General features: G+C 50.1%; 1 protein-coding gene across 1 annotated transcript in view; it reads right to left on the reverse strand.

Moving 5' to 3' along the window:
• The window catches only part of ASTN1 (astrotactin 1), a 328,556-nt gene that overhangs the window by 166,766 nt on the left and 147,612 nt on the right, over nucleotides 1-14,178 (reverse strand). The window contains exons 4-7 of the mRNA XM_045983425.1: nucleotides 12,778-12,924; nucleotides 11,670-11,777; nucleotides 7,016-7,165; nucleotides 5,768-5,935 (exon numbers count right to left, since the gene is read on the reverse strand). Coding sequence (XP_045839381.1) covers nucleotides 5,768-5,935; nucleotides 7,016-7,165; nucleotides 11,670-11,777; nucleotides 12,778-12,924 — 573 coding nt within the window. The remainder of the gene's footprint in view (nucleotides 1-5,767; nucleotides 5,936-7,015; nucleotides 7,166-11,669; nucleotides 11,778-12,777; nucleotides 12,925-14,178) is intronic.

A 14,178-nucleotide genomic window follows, 5' to 3' on the forward strand; every position in this document is an offset into this window, starting at 1 on the left:
CTCCCTTCAGAAGATCACCTCCCGATTGTCCTCGTGCAACATTAAAAAGCAGGAAGTAACCTCAAGAGGTTGTCAGACCCATCACTCTGACTCTCAGAGGGGTCTTGGCTGGAGGCCTTGCCCTGATAAGAAAGGGAGTCCTTCCACGTTTGATAGCTCGTTGCCACAAAACATGTAAAAAAGAAATGCACTAACAACTCAGAGTTCACGCAGAGCCTGATTTTCCTAACAACGGCGACTCGTACCCTTTGTAAAATGCATGTACCTTTCTCAGATTGCCTTCAAAGTCATTATCTCCTTATGGGTTCCATCACCCAGACTATGTGGGGACACCGCCGACAAGAGAGAAAGCTTTCATCCGTATAATGTCACGTGCAGCCCAAAGTCAGAGCAACGGAGACATTTTCAAACATATCAGGCTAGAGGCGGAGGATAGCCAAAATCTGCCTCCCAAATGATCCTCATTTCCGGAACCCACCAAACGTTCCCCCCTTCTGCCTTCCTCCTCAAACCCAGTTTGGCCATCTACATGGAAGGAGTTCAGACTTGAGGAGGAAAGTTGCTATGGCAACCGAATGCTAACTCTTGACTTTAAGAGGGGTTTCGTGCGAACACAAGCTCCGACTGTTAGCTGTGAATTTTAAAGACCCCGCAAGGGTGTTGGATGCCCTCCTAAGCTAGAAGTGTTACAGTCTCTGCATCTGCTGTGACAGATGGCGGGGAACACATGACGTGCAGACTCGGTGGCGGTGTTCACAGGAATCCAATGGAGAGACGTGTCACGGCCACGGAAAGGTGCCCAAGCGGGAGGGAGTGTGCCCTGCAGGAGACACGCACGGGCGAGCACACTGCCAGAGAGTAGAAGCCCACCAAGGGACGATCGAGGTGATCCAGGGAGGGCCAGGAAAGGGCTACCCTTGATTTTTGCTTGACACCCAAGGTCAGACGCCGTGAAGTAACCCATACGGCGCCCGTGGCTCCCCTCGTTTCCCATTCCACAGGTGAAGGACTGGGGTGCAAATCTCATCAAAGGATTAAGGAAAGACCTTGAAGTTGGGCTCCTCAGGCACAGCTGGGCTGGACTTGACAGGGACAAAAGCCCCAAGACACCTAACCTTCAGGTCACGGTTGGCTTTTATTAAATGGAAAAATGGAATTGGGGGCTGCGTCTCCTCTGAAGAGGGAAATCTCTGGAAGACATCTGGACTTGGGTAATCTCTAACTGCCTGGCCACCCTCCCTGTGGAGACATCAGGCAAGAGGCAGGCCCAGAGTCAAAGAGCCCCTCATGACTCTGGGAGGGCAGACAGAGGGAAGTATGCCAAGGTACGTGCTGAAGGAAGGTGCTTTAAATGAGCCACAAAAGGGAGTCTGGAAAGAGTGGGTAATCCAAAGGGCAGGAACAAAATGGGAGCTGTGCTACCTTGCCAAACTGAGCTCGAGAGAGAGAGAGAGAGGCAGAGAGGCAGTGGTTCAGACCGCGGAAAGGGGAAGAGGGCTAAACTTGAGTCTAGAAAACTGGTCCAAAGCCCCTCGCCAAATCTTACGTATTTCTCTGTGGCCAGGACTGGCCTCTAGAAAGATCTGGGGTAGAAGTGATTTCTGTGGATGGCAACTGAAATTTGCTTTAGCTTGGGAACCTGGGCTCCTTGCAGACCCATAAAAGCTACATATCTTGAAAAGGGCAGTGAGGGTCTATGGCCGGGGCTGGCGGGTCGGGGGGGGAGGCTGTGAAATGAAGCAGGTGTGTGAACCCTCCTCGGCAGCCCAACAGGTAGAATGAAGCCCAGGAATGGAGGGTTAAAAACGCTGCTGAAACCAGTTACTCTGTGTTTCCATCAAAAGCCAAGCAAGTGAGCAAACAGACAAGCATAAGAAAAACCCATAGAAGGCACAGGAGAAGTCAACGTCTGGCTGGCTCCAGCCATGGCACGAAGCCATTCAACCTCAGCAGCTGGCTGTTAGCCCACCTGAGCCAGAGACACACCTAAGGTCACAAAGCTGGGAGGAGAATGTCAGTGTGCAGTTGGCCAAGAGCTTCCAGGCACCGGGCTCACAGCTCTAGCTACATCACATCCCTCCCAAATCGTGTGTCGCCAGAATGTAGAAGGAAAACACATCAGCAAGCCTCCTCCAGCTCTAGTTCTTCCATAGACTCCTGACACGTCTTGGAAGGGTCTTTGTGGTCTCCAGAAACGGGGCTGGGGAGCTACAAAGAGGAGCATAATGACGCTTGTCCTTTCTCTGCCCTTTTCCTCCTCCTGTTTCCACAGGCACCATGACAATGATCACAAACCCAGTGGCTGAAACAATACTAATTTATTATCTTACATTTCTGTAAGTCAGAAGTCTGACATAAGTCTTATGTGGCTAAACACAGGAGGTCCGTAGAGCTACGCTCCTTTTCAGAGCCTTGAGTGGAGGATCCATTTCCTTGCCTTTTCCACCTTCTGGAAGCCGTCCCATTCCTTATGGCGGGCCCCCTTCCTCCAGCTTCAAAGCCGCCAGGGGCTGCTGCAGTCCTTCTCATGTCTCGGCTCGTAGGGTCTGACCGCCGCCTCTGCCTCCCTCTTCCACTTTGAAGGACCCTTGTGATTGTACTGAGCCCATCTAGATGATCCAAGATACTCTCCTCATTTTATTTTTTTAAAGATTCACTTATTTATTTGAGAGAGAGAGAGATGGAGCAAGTGGGATGAGGGGCAGAGGGAGAGAATCTCAAGCAGACTCCCCACCGAGCAGGGAGCCCGGCTCAGGGTTCGATCTCACAACCCTGAGATCACGACCTGAGCCGAAACCAAGAGTCAGATGCTTCACCGATTGAGCCGCCCAGTCACCCCTACTCTCCCCATTTTAAAGCCACTGGTTTAGCAACCTCAATTCATCTTTGCCAGGTAATGTAACTCATTTGCAGGTTCTGGGGATGAGGAAGAGCCGACTGTCGGGGACCCAATATTCTGCCTACCACAGCTGCTCTTCTGGACCACAGCGCAGGTGACGAGTCAATACATGCTTCACTCTGGAACCCTCTGGAAGGTTGCCTGAGGATAGCTCCAGGCCCCCAAGGATGCTCCTTTGCAGGGCCTGAGCGTGTGTGTTTGTGTGTTTGTGCAGCGCGTGTGTGAAGAAGTACACACGTGCCCTTGTACAGCTCCACATCTCCATATGGGCAGACCCCTCGGCATGGCTGGGAAAGCACATGTCCCAACACTATGACATTTCCAAGTGAGTTAGCTGGAGGGATGCAAAAATAACGTCGGCTTGACTTGCAGCCAATTCCCACACTCAGCTCTTTGGAGGAAGGCTCAGGGATGGAGTGTGGGAGGCGATAAAGTTTCTCAGTGATGAGCATGTGGGCTGACCACATCATCCCATGTGCGGGAAGAAAGCAGGGTGGGGAGGAGGAGGGCTTCCATTTCCAGCATTAATGGGAATAAAAGTCTCCGCAGCAGCTTTCCTCGGCTGCTCCCCCAAAGGAAGATGTTGCACCTTAGTCTCCAGTGTGGGGTGTGGGTTCCTATCTGCGGTCTCCCCCCTGGCCTTCCAGTTGGCTATTCGTTAATCATCACAGAGACTGGGAAACCACTGGCAGGGGACGGCTTCCCAGAGTCATTTTCAGCAAGGATTAGAAACGCGATGTCTGGGAAGACTGAAGAGGCAGGTGATGGGAACTTCACTGTGGACAAGCAGCCGCCCCGACTCCTGGCTCGGGAAGCATGCTCAGTACTGAAGGCTGCTTCCAGAGTCTTCAGGGACAAAAATGTTGGACCCGACTTGTTTGGGGAAGTCACGCAACCCTTGATAATCCCACCTGTGTTCAGAATTCATGATGGATGGAACACAGACTATATGCCTTGGGAAGCCATGGGGCTTTGGGTAAGTTATGTATATTCTTGGGACAATTCACATATTGATCTAAAGGAGATCATTTCTAAGACCCCTCCATACTCAAAACACCAATCCCTTCTCTTCCCACATGTAATCACAAGTGCTTCCTGTTCTTTAAAACCTCAGGAAAACCTTCCAAGGCCCTCTGAAGATCAGGCTTGTCTCAGAAGTGAATTTAAGCACTGAGCTTGTCCCAGGATCTCCCACTCCAAGTCAGCCGCGGGGGACCAGAGACCAGCTCGGGCACACGGAGAGGTCCCGCCTTGGAGATGAGCCCTTTTTCCTTTCTCCTGAGCACACTGGCTTTTGGGCATGGCGCACGGCCCATCTGTTTGATTTGGTGCTTGCCTGACAGCGTGGGAAGAGCAGTAAGCAAGCACAGTCTTAGATCAGATGTTTAAAATGCTATACTTTCTCTTCCATATGGGGGTCTGGAATCCCTACGACGGGTCCAGGTGACAACAGCCCTTAGACCTAAGAAGGTGAACTTTGGATGTGGTAGCTGCCCGTTACTCTCCCAAAGACATACCACAATGCATCATAACAGAAGTAAGGCTCTGTCCCTTGGACTCAAACGTTACTAATATCCCTCCACCCCAGCACCAGAAGAAAATGTACCTGTAGGGGTAGGTGTGTGCACTACGTATGTACATGTGTACTCCGTGTGTGTGCAAGTGTGCACGTGTGTTCATGTATGTGCCTGTGTGTGCAAATGCATATGTATATGTGCACATTTGTGCATGTGTGCGTGTGTGTGTGTGGTGGAGGAGATACAGAGATACAGAGAGCTGGAGGGATGGGCCCCCAGCTCCCAACATTTCCCCTGGGGGTCTTAGCTGTCATTACACGCCTTCCTTTGTTCTAGGGCATCATGCTGCTCTGGGACGCATCTATCTGTGGCACGGAATCTAAAAGACCCAGACCTTGATGGAGACTGTTGGAGACGAACCCTCTTCTACAAGGAAAGTGCACAGCAACCTGCAAGGAGGGACCCATACTCCTCGGGATCGTGGAGCTCACAAGCTTGGGGCGTGCCCTCACACGTGCCTTGTCCGCACGTGGACCCTCTCGGGGAAGCCCCAGCCCCATCTCATAACATGACAGCCTGAGCCATGTCTCTCCCCTTGGCCCCAGTAATCTCTCTCCTAGGATTTCTCTGAAGATATTAACCTCACGTGTGCCCTGCATTTATGTGGAAAGATACTCATTTGGGTAGTATTTGTAAAAATTAAAAATTTAAAGCACCCTAAATGTCAACGAATAGGGAACTATTTAAATGAGCTATGATATGGCCATACAATGGAATACCTAATAGCCATTAAAATTATGTTATTGAGGAATATTTAACGGTTCTGGAAAATCTTCACGATAGAACGTGAAGTGAAAAACTCACGAAAGAGCTACTGGACGTAGCGTGCTTGTAAGTCTCTCAAACTCACACCCAGATTAAAGATCGGAAGGGAGGACGTTATGATTTTAAAGCGATTTCTCCAGGAGAGAGAAGTATAGATGATTATCATTTTCTTCTATAAGCTTTCCTAAATCTTCCAAATTTTCTACAATAAACATGCATTAAAAGGTCTAGCCCCAGCGGTTGACATCCGGTGGCAGAATGCCAAATGGATGGTGGAGGTCATCCTAGACTGGCCTGTCTAGGATGAAGAATGGGGGCTACAAACAGGGTACTTCCAAGGCTTTCTGCCTGAAGATGCCACATTCTAAACCAAGGGGCTCAGGAACCCCCACACACTGGCAGCTTGCACGGCCTAGGCCCCCAAAGGCAATGGAGACATCAGGAGAAGATGGTCGGGGTTTCCAGGGGGGTGATTCCAAGAGGCACAAACTCTGACAGTTACCCCCTGCCGGGTGCTCCTGCCTACCAGTTTCGGGGTCGCATTGGTGTTCACAGGGGTCCAGGAGCCGCCGGGCACAGAGATCCATGGCCCAGGGCCCACTGGAGTTCTGCTGAGAGAAGAGAACCACTTGAGCTGGGTTCAGCCAGTCACTGGCATCCAGCTGGCTCCCCTCCAACAGGATGAACCGGCTCCCTGCGGGAGAGAGAAAAGAGGAATGCCTGGACATGCACACGACAACACACACACACAACACACACCCCAATACACACACACGCACACACAAACACACATGCGCGTGCGGGTGCACGTCCGGACCAGAGTCCCTCGAGACAGAGTAAGGGACACTCCACAGATTGGCCCAATCCCGAGGTCATTATGCCTACCAGCCCTGCTTGTCATGAGCTCCCCAGCAAGAGATCAGCAGTTGGAGGCTTGGCAACCACTGGGACCCCCTCCTGCCCTTGCTGAATCCCATCTCTATCAGGGTGGACCCAGGAAATTATTGGGCAGAGTCACTCTGTGATGGCCACAGCATGGCTCCATCAGACCCAGACCCAGCCGCAGGCACTGGCATTCACCCAAGGAGCAGGGACCTGCCGCCGGGCCTCCACTTGCCATCAAATAGCAGGCCCTCTAATGGCGCGGACAGTCCCCACCTGTTTCCAGCCTTCTAGCAATGAGAGAAGAGACTTTAACAAGTCAATTAGGTTCTCTGGGCTTCAAGAAATCAGGGCCTCCAGAACCCATACAACTCCCTCATTATACTGGGGTCCCCCTGGATGAAAGGAAATTATTGCTTCAGAGTTCCAGGCTTTTAGCAAGTTGCTGCAATTAGGAACTTCTCACCTGGGCGTACCAAACTGAAGCGTGGCTGGTTCTTAACCACTTCCAAGATCCCGCTTAGCTTCTCCCTTCCCAAAAGCCAGAGAATCTCTCAGTGTCTATCTGCCTGTATCCGGCATGCTCTGTATTTCTCTACATAGACAGGGGCTTATTTGAAAGCAAACAGAAATGAGAAATTGGAGTGGGCATAGAGAAGAGGAGGTAATCTGTTCACTTTTGTGGTGTTATTGTTGTTTTGTTTTGTTTTTAACCTGCTTTCTGATTTCGTCTGTGGACAATCCAAATGTGTCCTAAGCCTTACTTATCTGGGTTTGTTTTTCCCTCATTTACAGTAATAAGTAACAGTGACCCCTGGCTTCTCTATCTTCCTGGCCCAAGATGAAAACTTCCCCTTTGGGGAGGAAGCCACATCCTCGGAAGCAAGCTTACCATCGGCGATCAGGTGCTCGGGGACATGCAGGGTGATTTTGACAACAAGGGGGCAGCTGACGTGAGAGGAGCACACGAGGCCGATCACACAGCTGGTGATGCTGATCAGCGTCAAGGTGGTCTTATTCACAGGACTTCTGGGAGAGCCCACTGGAAGCAAGATATAAGCAAGACACACAGTGGTAAGAATCTTGGCAGTAGGAGGCCAGTCTGGCCTTCTGCTGCCCAACCGAGCCAACAGGGGAGGCAGTGGGCAAACCTAGTCCAGGCAAAGAATGTTTCAGCTCACAACCCCAATGAGCTTCATCCTCATGGAATGCCGTGTTGTCAGCCTGAGTCAGAGGGGCTTAGCATACTAATGGCTCTCGGGGTCAACAACAATCAGTTGTGTGCAAGTTCTCCAAACTTTTCCTGGGACAGGTTCACAAAGAAATCATAAAGGAGGGCATTCTCCCCTGCTACCCACCTGACTGAGCTCCAACCTCTTCCCCAAGGGTGGTAAGGATGCTTCCACCCCGTTCTAGAAGTCTCTGCACTTCTCACCGCTTCTCACAGAGGGCGCTCTCACAAACCAGCTCCTTCCTCCCAGGGCTCAAACTACTTCTCCAACTGCCTCTTGAGGAACTTTCCCAAACTCTGTGGGTGGGAGTCCTACAGGTCCATCTCTGTCTAGAGGACTGGGAATGAGGAAAGTCTGCTCTGTATGTGTAGAGGATGTTGTCATGCCTGAAGGGTCCCCCCAGACCTGCAGTGACTGGGGCGACATTATAAATGGCAGCCTAGTGAGCAAAGAAGGATGCCAAGAAGGCACTTGCCGGCGGTTGCGGACAGGAATAGGAAAGAAGGTTTTCTGGGTGTGTCTGTTTTTGGGTTTTGTGCAGAGGACAAAATGGTAGTAATAAGAGGGATGTTTCACGCGGAGGCAGAACAGACGTGGGAAAGTAAGAAAGCAAGGCAAGTGGCCAATAGAATGTGTCCTTTGTCATTTTCTAATGGTCTGGTCTGTGTTGGCATTTATGACTGATAGAAATAAAAGGCATCTATTATGTCAGACAGCAGGTAAAATGCTTTGCATACCTTATTTTATTTTTATTATTTGCTTCCTTAGAATAAATTGAGGAGTCCAGACAGTAACTACCCACTTCACAGGTAAGGAAAATAAGTCTCATAGAGATCAACCTCACAGTGACAGTAAAAATTTACAAAGCATAATTCTGCATCAGGCGCCAGTGTGTGGGCTTTACGTGGCTCATGTCACTTAACGAGGACCACGGTCTGATGAGGCAGCTCCCACAGATGGACCGTCAGAGAGGCGACAGGGCACGTCCAGGGACAAGCTGCTGCTAAGGAGCTGGGACAGAGGCAGGGGTCCGGCTGGGGCACCATCCCCCAGACGGGGCACTACTCAATCTCTGGGCTCGGGGAGTCTTTGGAAGGGCTGTTCTCAGGACCGCAGGGAAGGTCTGGGTCTGCACCCATCCGTTAGGGCAGCAGGTGCCCTGAGTGGGCATGCTGGCAGGAGCTGGGATGGGAGACCTGGGATGGGAGACCACCCGCAGGGTGGCAGGCAGCATCTGGATCCCCGTCCCTTGCTACCTAAGATACTCTTTTCATCTTAGGAGACTTTCACCAAGGGGTTGATTTTCCCACACAAATCTCTACCTCCAGCCCAAACTGGCCCTGAGCAGAGAGAGATCTGCCACCAACCAAGCTCATCCCCCAGGCACTGCGATGAGAAGCTGGGCCCTCCCTCTTCCTCTGATTTCCACCACCTGCCGATGCACCCTGAGCTACTTGGTTTCTCCAATCAGAAGACTCCACCTTGTCTGACCCCGCCCTCGGCTCTACAAGCCACGCCTTCCCCCTCCTCCGATGCCATTAAGTATGTTTCCATCTTGGGTCCAAAGTCTCCCTTGCCTTCATTCTCTCCATCCTGACCCGAGCCCAGCATCACACACCTGGACAGCGGAAAGAGCCGTGGGCCCAGTCCCCCTGCCTCAACCTCCCCCACCCTTGCCTCCCCAGAGGCACCCTTCGCAAAGCTGAGTGGACCAGTGAGATGCTCTAGAAAAGCCTCCAGGGGTGCTAACTGAAGGGTTAGGTCCAAGTCCTAAGGTCAAGGCGCATGCTATCTCCTGCTCGTCCAGCCTTACTTCCTAAGCAAACTGCAAACCTGCAGTTTCTTCATTCTAGTATGCTTCATTCTAGTAAACTCTTTTCCACTCTCTCACCAGACCATTATCGTTTATGTCTCTGTAACTTTGCACATATCATTTCCTCCTCCGCAGAATGCCATTTTGTCACCTTGTCAGCCTGGTATACACCTACTCTTCAAGTCTCAGCTCCAACAGCATCTCCTTGTAAACACTTCTATGAAACCTTTGAGAGCAGATTCTCACTCATCCCTTGCTGCTCCTCTAGCCCTGGGAGCACCCTGCTGTTAAAGCTTTTATCACACGGTGTTGTCACTGTTTGCCGGCACTTGCTGCTGCTCTCACGTGATTGCAGTGACTTGCTACTCATCTTCTCGCCTCCCTGGTCCTTCTGTACCATCGAACCATCATCCAGCATCTCTACCTGCCTTCAAAACATCTAGTAGTTCCCTTTGACTTACAGAACCAAGTGCAAACTCATGGCGCAGGTGCAATCCTGGGGGATCTGGCCTGGTATCCAGCCCCATCCCCACTGCCCCGTAGCCTGTGTTCTTACACCTGCCATACAGAACCGCTTTCACATGCTTAAAAATACCATGTTCTTTTGTGCCTTCCAGGCTTTCTAGATGCCACTTTCCTTACTAGGTTGTCCTTACCCTAGATTCTCTTTTTTCAATAAATTCTATACGCTGTATATAACCCAGGTCTAATTATTTTCTCCTTCTTTGTCTCCTATTGCTGCCAGGTAGAATGACCTGTTCTGTCCTCTGAGTACTCATTTTACTTTATTTATAATATTAAATTAGGGCTTATCACCATGCCATGTTTCCATGTTTCTACCTCCCATCACAAAGCCTGACGTATGGCAGGTGAGTTATAAAATTTGTCGGCCTGATTGATGTATTCAGTTCAATTCAACAAACACTTACAAGCATCTATTATAGGCAAAATCCTTCGCTGGGCACTTTGGAAAAATAAATTAGATATGCCCATCCCTAAGAAGCTTACAGTCTACTTCATAGCAATAAACAGTTGATGTACTAAGAGAGCTTGGTATTTTAAAGGAACAGTTTTATGCTGCAAAGAAACTCATTCTAATTCATTACTATGGATCTTCTTAAACAGGATTTTATTAAAGCACAACACGCCCTGTTCAGGATTGGATGGGCCAAGGTTCACTATCTGCTGTCTATTAATAGCTAAAGAGGATCAAGGATCCACATTCTCACCTCAGGGATACTGGGGCATCAGACGCTAGGCTGCCCAGAGCCCCACTGATCTCTTGAGGAAAATGGTGGGAAGGACTTTTGTCCTGATAGTAGCAAAGCTTAGAGAAGCTGCAGCTGAGGCATTAAAAGGGCTGCTTCCAATCTCTGGGAAGAATGCCCTCCGTGTGGAAGGAACTTGAGTAGAGGTAGGAGAGAGCCAAAATGTAAATGTCTTTGGGTGGGTGGGGGCGGGGTTTGATGGTGGGTTGGGGAAAACGCCATTGGGTATAACACAAGGGGAGGCCGCTCAAGCATCCTCCACCCTATCTCAGTGGGTCCCTGTCTGAAATTCCTTAAGATGGGGTGTCACACAAGCCTGAGGCCGCACTGCAGAGCGATCTGGGAGCGATGACAGTGACGGCCGCACAGAGCTCTGCCAGTCACCCAAAGAGCCCATTTTAATAGAATTTCATGCTGACCGGAGCCCAGTGTGGGAGGTGTTGTGAACACGCTTTGTATATGAGGAATCAGGCTCAGGGAAGCCGTGGCTCTCCTCCAGCATCACACTGCAAGTAAACAGAGAAGCCTGTTGAACCCAGACTTCCCTCAGTGACAACAGTGCTCCCAGCAAGGCCGCGGGCAGTGGCACCTCCTTGCCGCAGCCACACGTGACACAGGAGCAGGGGCCCAGGGAGCATCTGTGGGGCAGGACGGCGCTAGCAGGGCTGAGGAGAGTGTGTGAGCTCCCCGGGACCCTGCCAGGAGAAAGGAGGGCACTTGGAGGCTTGGGGGTCCCATGATTCCACCGGGGAGGGGACGAAAGGCCAAATACCATTACAGACGGATCACAGACCATTCCTCGGCGGCCCTGCCCCCCAACCGCTGCCTCCCCAGTCCCATGGTCCGTGTGGCCGGGTAAGCAAGGGGACATGTACCGTCCACATTTTCACATACAACACACTTTATCAACTTTATTTCCTGCATCTAAACAGCAAAATATGACTCCTGAGGCTTCCAGAAGGAATTGAGAGTCTTCTGACCAAGAAATAGCCTTTCAAACAACTTGAAAACTTGTTTGAGAGTGCCATTATCTGGGAGAGATGATTCTCGGAAATTTTCCACTGTAGGCTCTTCTTTCTTCCTTAGCAGGAAACACCAGCTGTGGTCCAAGGGATGCTTCCTGCAGAAACTGGCTTCGGGCCACACAGCCCCCAGCCCGACCCAGCCCCTCTGCAGCTCCTCACCTCCCCTGCCCGGAGCCCCGCCACCACCATGCCCCTCCAGCCTTCCCACCTCGGCTGCGCCTTCGGCTCCGCGAGGGGTCGGTGTAGAAGGTCAGCTGGGGGTCGTTTTCTGTCTCAGTGCCAGAATCCCCTTCAGGGCTCAGGAAGGCAGAACCAGCTGTAATGAAAAGAAGCACAGCACAGTCGACATCTTCAGTTTTTCCTTCGTGACACCAAATCACTGGGCAAGTTCAGGAGAAAAATCAATAAAAACAAGAGCAGGTTGACCGACAATTGGGGAGGAGGAGGCACGGACCCTGGAGCTTTCGGATACACAGACTGATTGAAGAAATGGACCTTCTCATGACAGTGGTCACTGGCGCCCACCCCCTCCCGGCAGCAACTGCCCGAAAGGACCTTCGCGGACGGTGGGTGGGAAGGGATGGAAGGGAGCCTTCCCTCCTCGAAAGTTCGGATGTTAAATTTTTGCTTTTCTCTGGTCCTAGAATTAATATACATTCAGTGGGGAAAAGAGGGAAAAAATCATAAAGAGAATGCACAAAAATGTGTGCAGGGAACAAGCCTGTCAATCAGAGAAAAACGCCGTTCACATTTGACATATATGCTCTCTGTCTTTTTCTGACACAGAAATAGATAAAGGCTTTTTAATCTCCCCTTACAAATGGCATTTTGCTGTACCTTCCATTTTATAGTCTTGGGGGCTTTTTTTCCGCCATTTAATAAATGGGTGCGCAACTTTCCATATGAACAAATATGGATCTATCTTATCATCCTAAATGACCGCGTGATAAGCTGCCGGACAACAGACAGATGTGCAGGTAGTTAACCGATTCCCTATTGATGGACACTTAAGCTATTTCCGATTTTTCGCTCTTTTAAACAATGTTGTGATGAACAGCCTTTTACACACAGCTCTGCGCACTCGTCCAATTATTTCCTAAGGATAAATGCCTTGTTTATGAAATTACTTGGTTAGAAAGTTTGTGCTATGAAGTTTTTTTGGCTAAGTAACACTCAACAGGCTTCCAGAAAGACTGGGCCCAAACACACACCCTCTAGCCATGCCTGAGAGTCGGGGATCCAACATATGAGTGGTCCTGCCTCTACCAATGTTAAGGAATCCGCCACACGCAAGCCCGGCCATCAGACGCAGATACCTCTCGCCTTGTTGTTAATCCGCTTTCTCTGGCTGCTGGAGGTGTGCGAGAGCAGAGTGGCTTGCTGGTGATTAGAGTCCACGGGACTGGTGGCGATGATGTTATCCTTGTACTTGTTCATCAGAGACAGCTTGGCATTGTCACTTCCTGCAGAAGGAGAAGTCAAGGCAAATGCTTTCAGAGAAAAGGCTAGAAGAAAGTGGGAGCACGGAAAGCTGCCTGAGTTTCACAGAACTGAAATAAGGAACCTTTAAAGTGAGAGATTGGCAAAGACTAAATACACCTCTGATTTCTGCAGGGCTACAAAACTGAGGGAGGAGAGAAGGAGAGAGATGAGAATGGAAAAGCCAAGTCCACTGATTCTGAATTGATTCGGGTCATCGCATGTGGCCCGCTGGCAAGAGACAGACAATGGATTCCTTTCTCTGGGGTGGCACAGAGTTTTAAAAAAAAGCTGAATTTGGGTGCATTCAGGCAGAACACACCCTCTCCCTCTTCCATTCTAGTCCACACTGTTCCCTGTGGTCTGACACCACTATTATTCGTATTTGCAGTACTGGCTGCTCCCCGAATTCCTTAGAATTTGGAACCCTGAGGGTTTTGAAGAGTCAGGGGTGGGAGGATGGGGGAACAGGTGGTGGGTAATGGGGAGGGCACGTTTTGCATGGAGCACTGGGTGTTGTGCAAAAAGAATGAATACTGTTACGCTGAAAAAATAAATAAAATGGGAAAAAAAAAAAGAATTTGGAACCCCATGAGCATCACATGGACCTGATGGGCTTTGCACCACGCCAGGTGCCATGGGGAATATAAGGCATTGACCACAGGTCTCTTATCCTCAAGGACTTCCCAGACTTTAAAAGGTGGCTATTCATATAGGATCTCTCCTAGATACAAAGCAGAATGGAGACATCTTTTTTTTTTTTTTTTAAGATTTATTTATTTACTTGAGTGGTTAGGAAGGGGCAGAGGGAAAGAATCTTCAAGCAGACTCCCTGCTGAGCATGAAGCCAGATACGGGGCTTGATCTTACGACCTATGAAATCACGATCTGAGTTGAAACTGAGACTCAGATGTTCAACCGATGGGACCACCCACGCACCCCAGAAAGGAGACTGCCGTGATGTGCTTTCCCTCTTTTCAAGCCCCACTGAAAGTCTATATATCTTCAGCAATATTCAGTATGAAAAATGTCTTCTTTAAAGATAATGGAACAGTTTTTGAGGGATCGTTGTCTTGGGGTTTTCTCTATGAGGAGTTGTTTATTTACAGAAATTTCAGAGAAAGAGCAGGAGGGCCACTGTAGAAGAAAAGTACAGTGATTTCCTCTCTGCATTTTGTGGACCCCATTTGGCTCAGCCCGATCAGGTCCAAGTCCTTTCCACCAAGCATCTCTGTAGA

This window comes from Meles meles, chromosome 17, assembly GCF_922984935.1.
Source record: "Meles meles chromosome 17, mMelMel3.1 paternal haplotype, whole genome shotgun sequence".
NCBI classification, from domain to species: Eukaryota; Metazoa; Chordata; class Mammalia; order Carnivora; family Mustelidae; genus Meles; species Meles meles.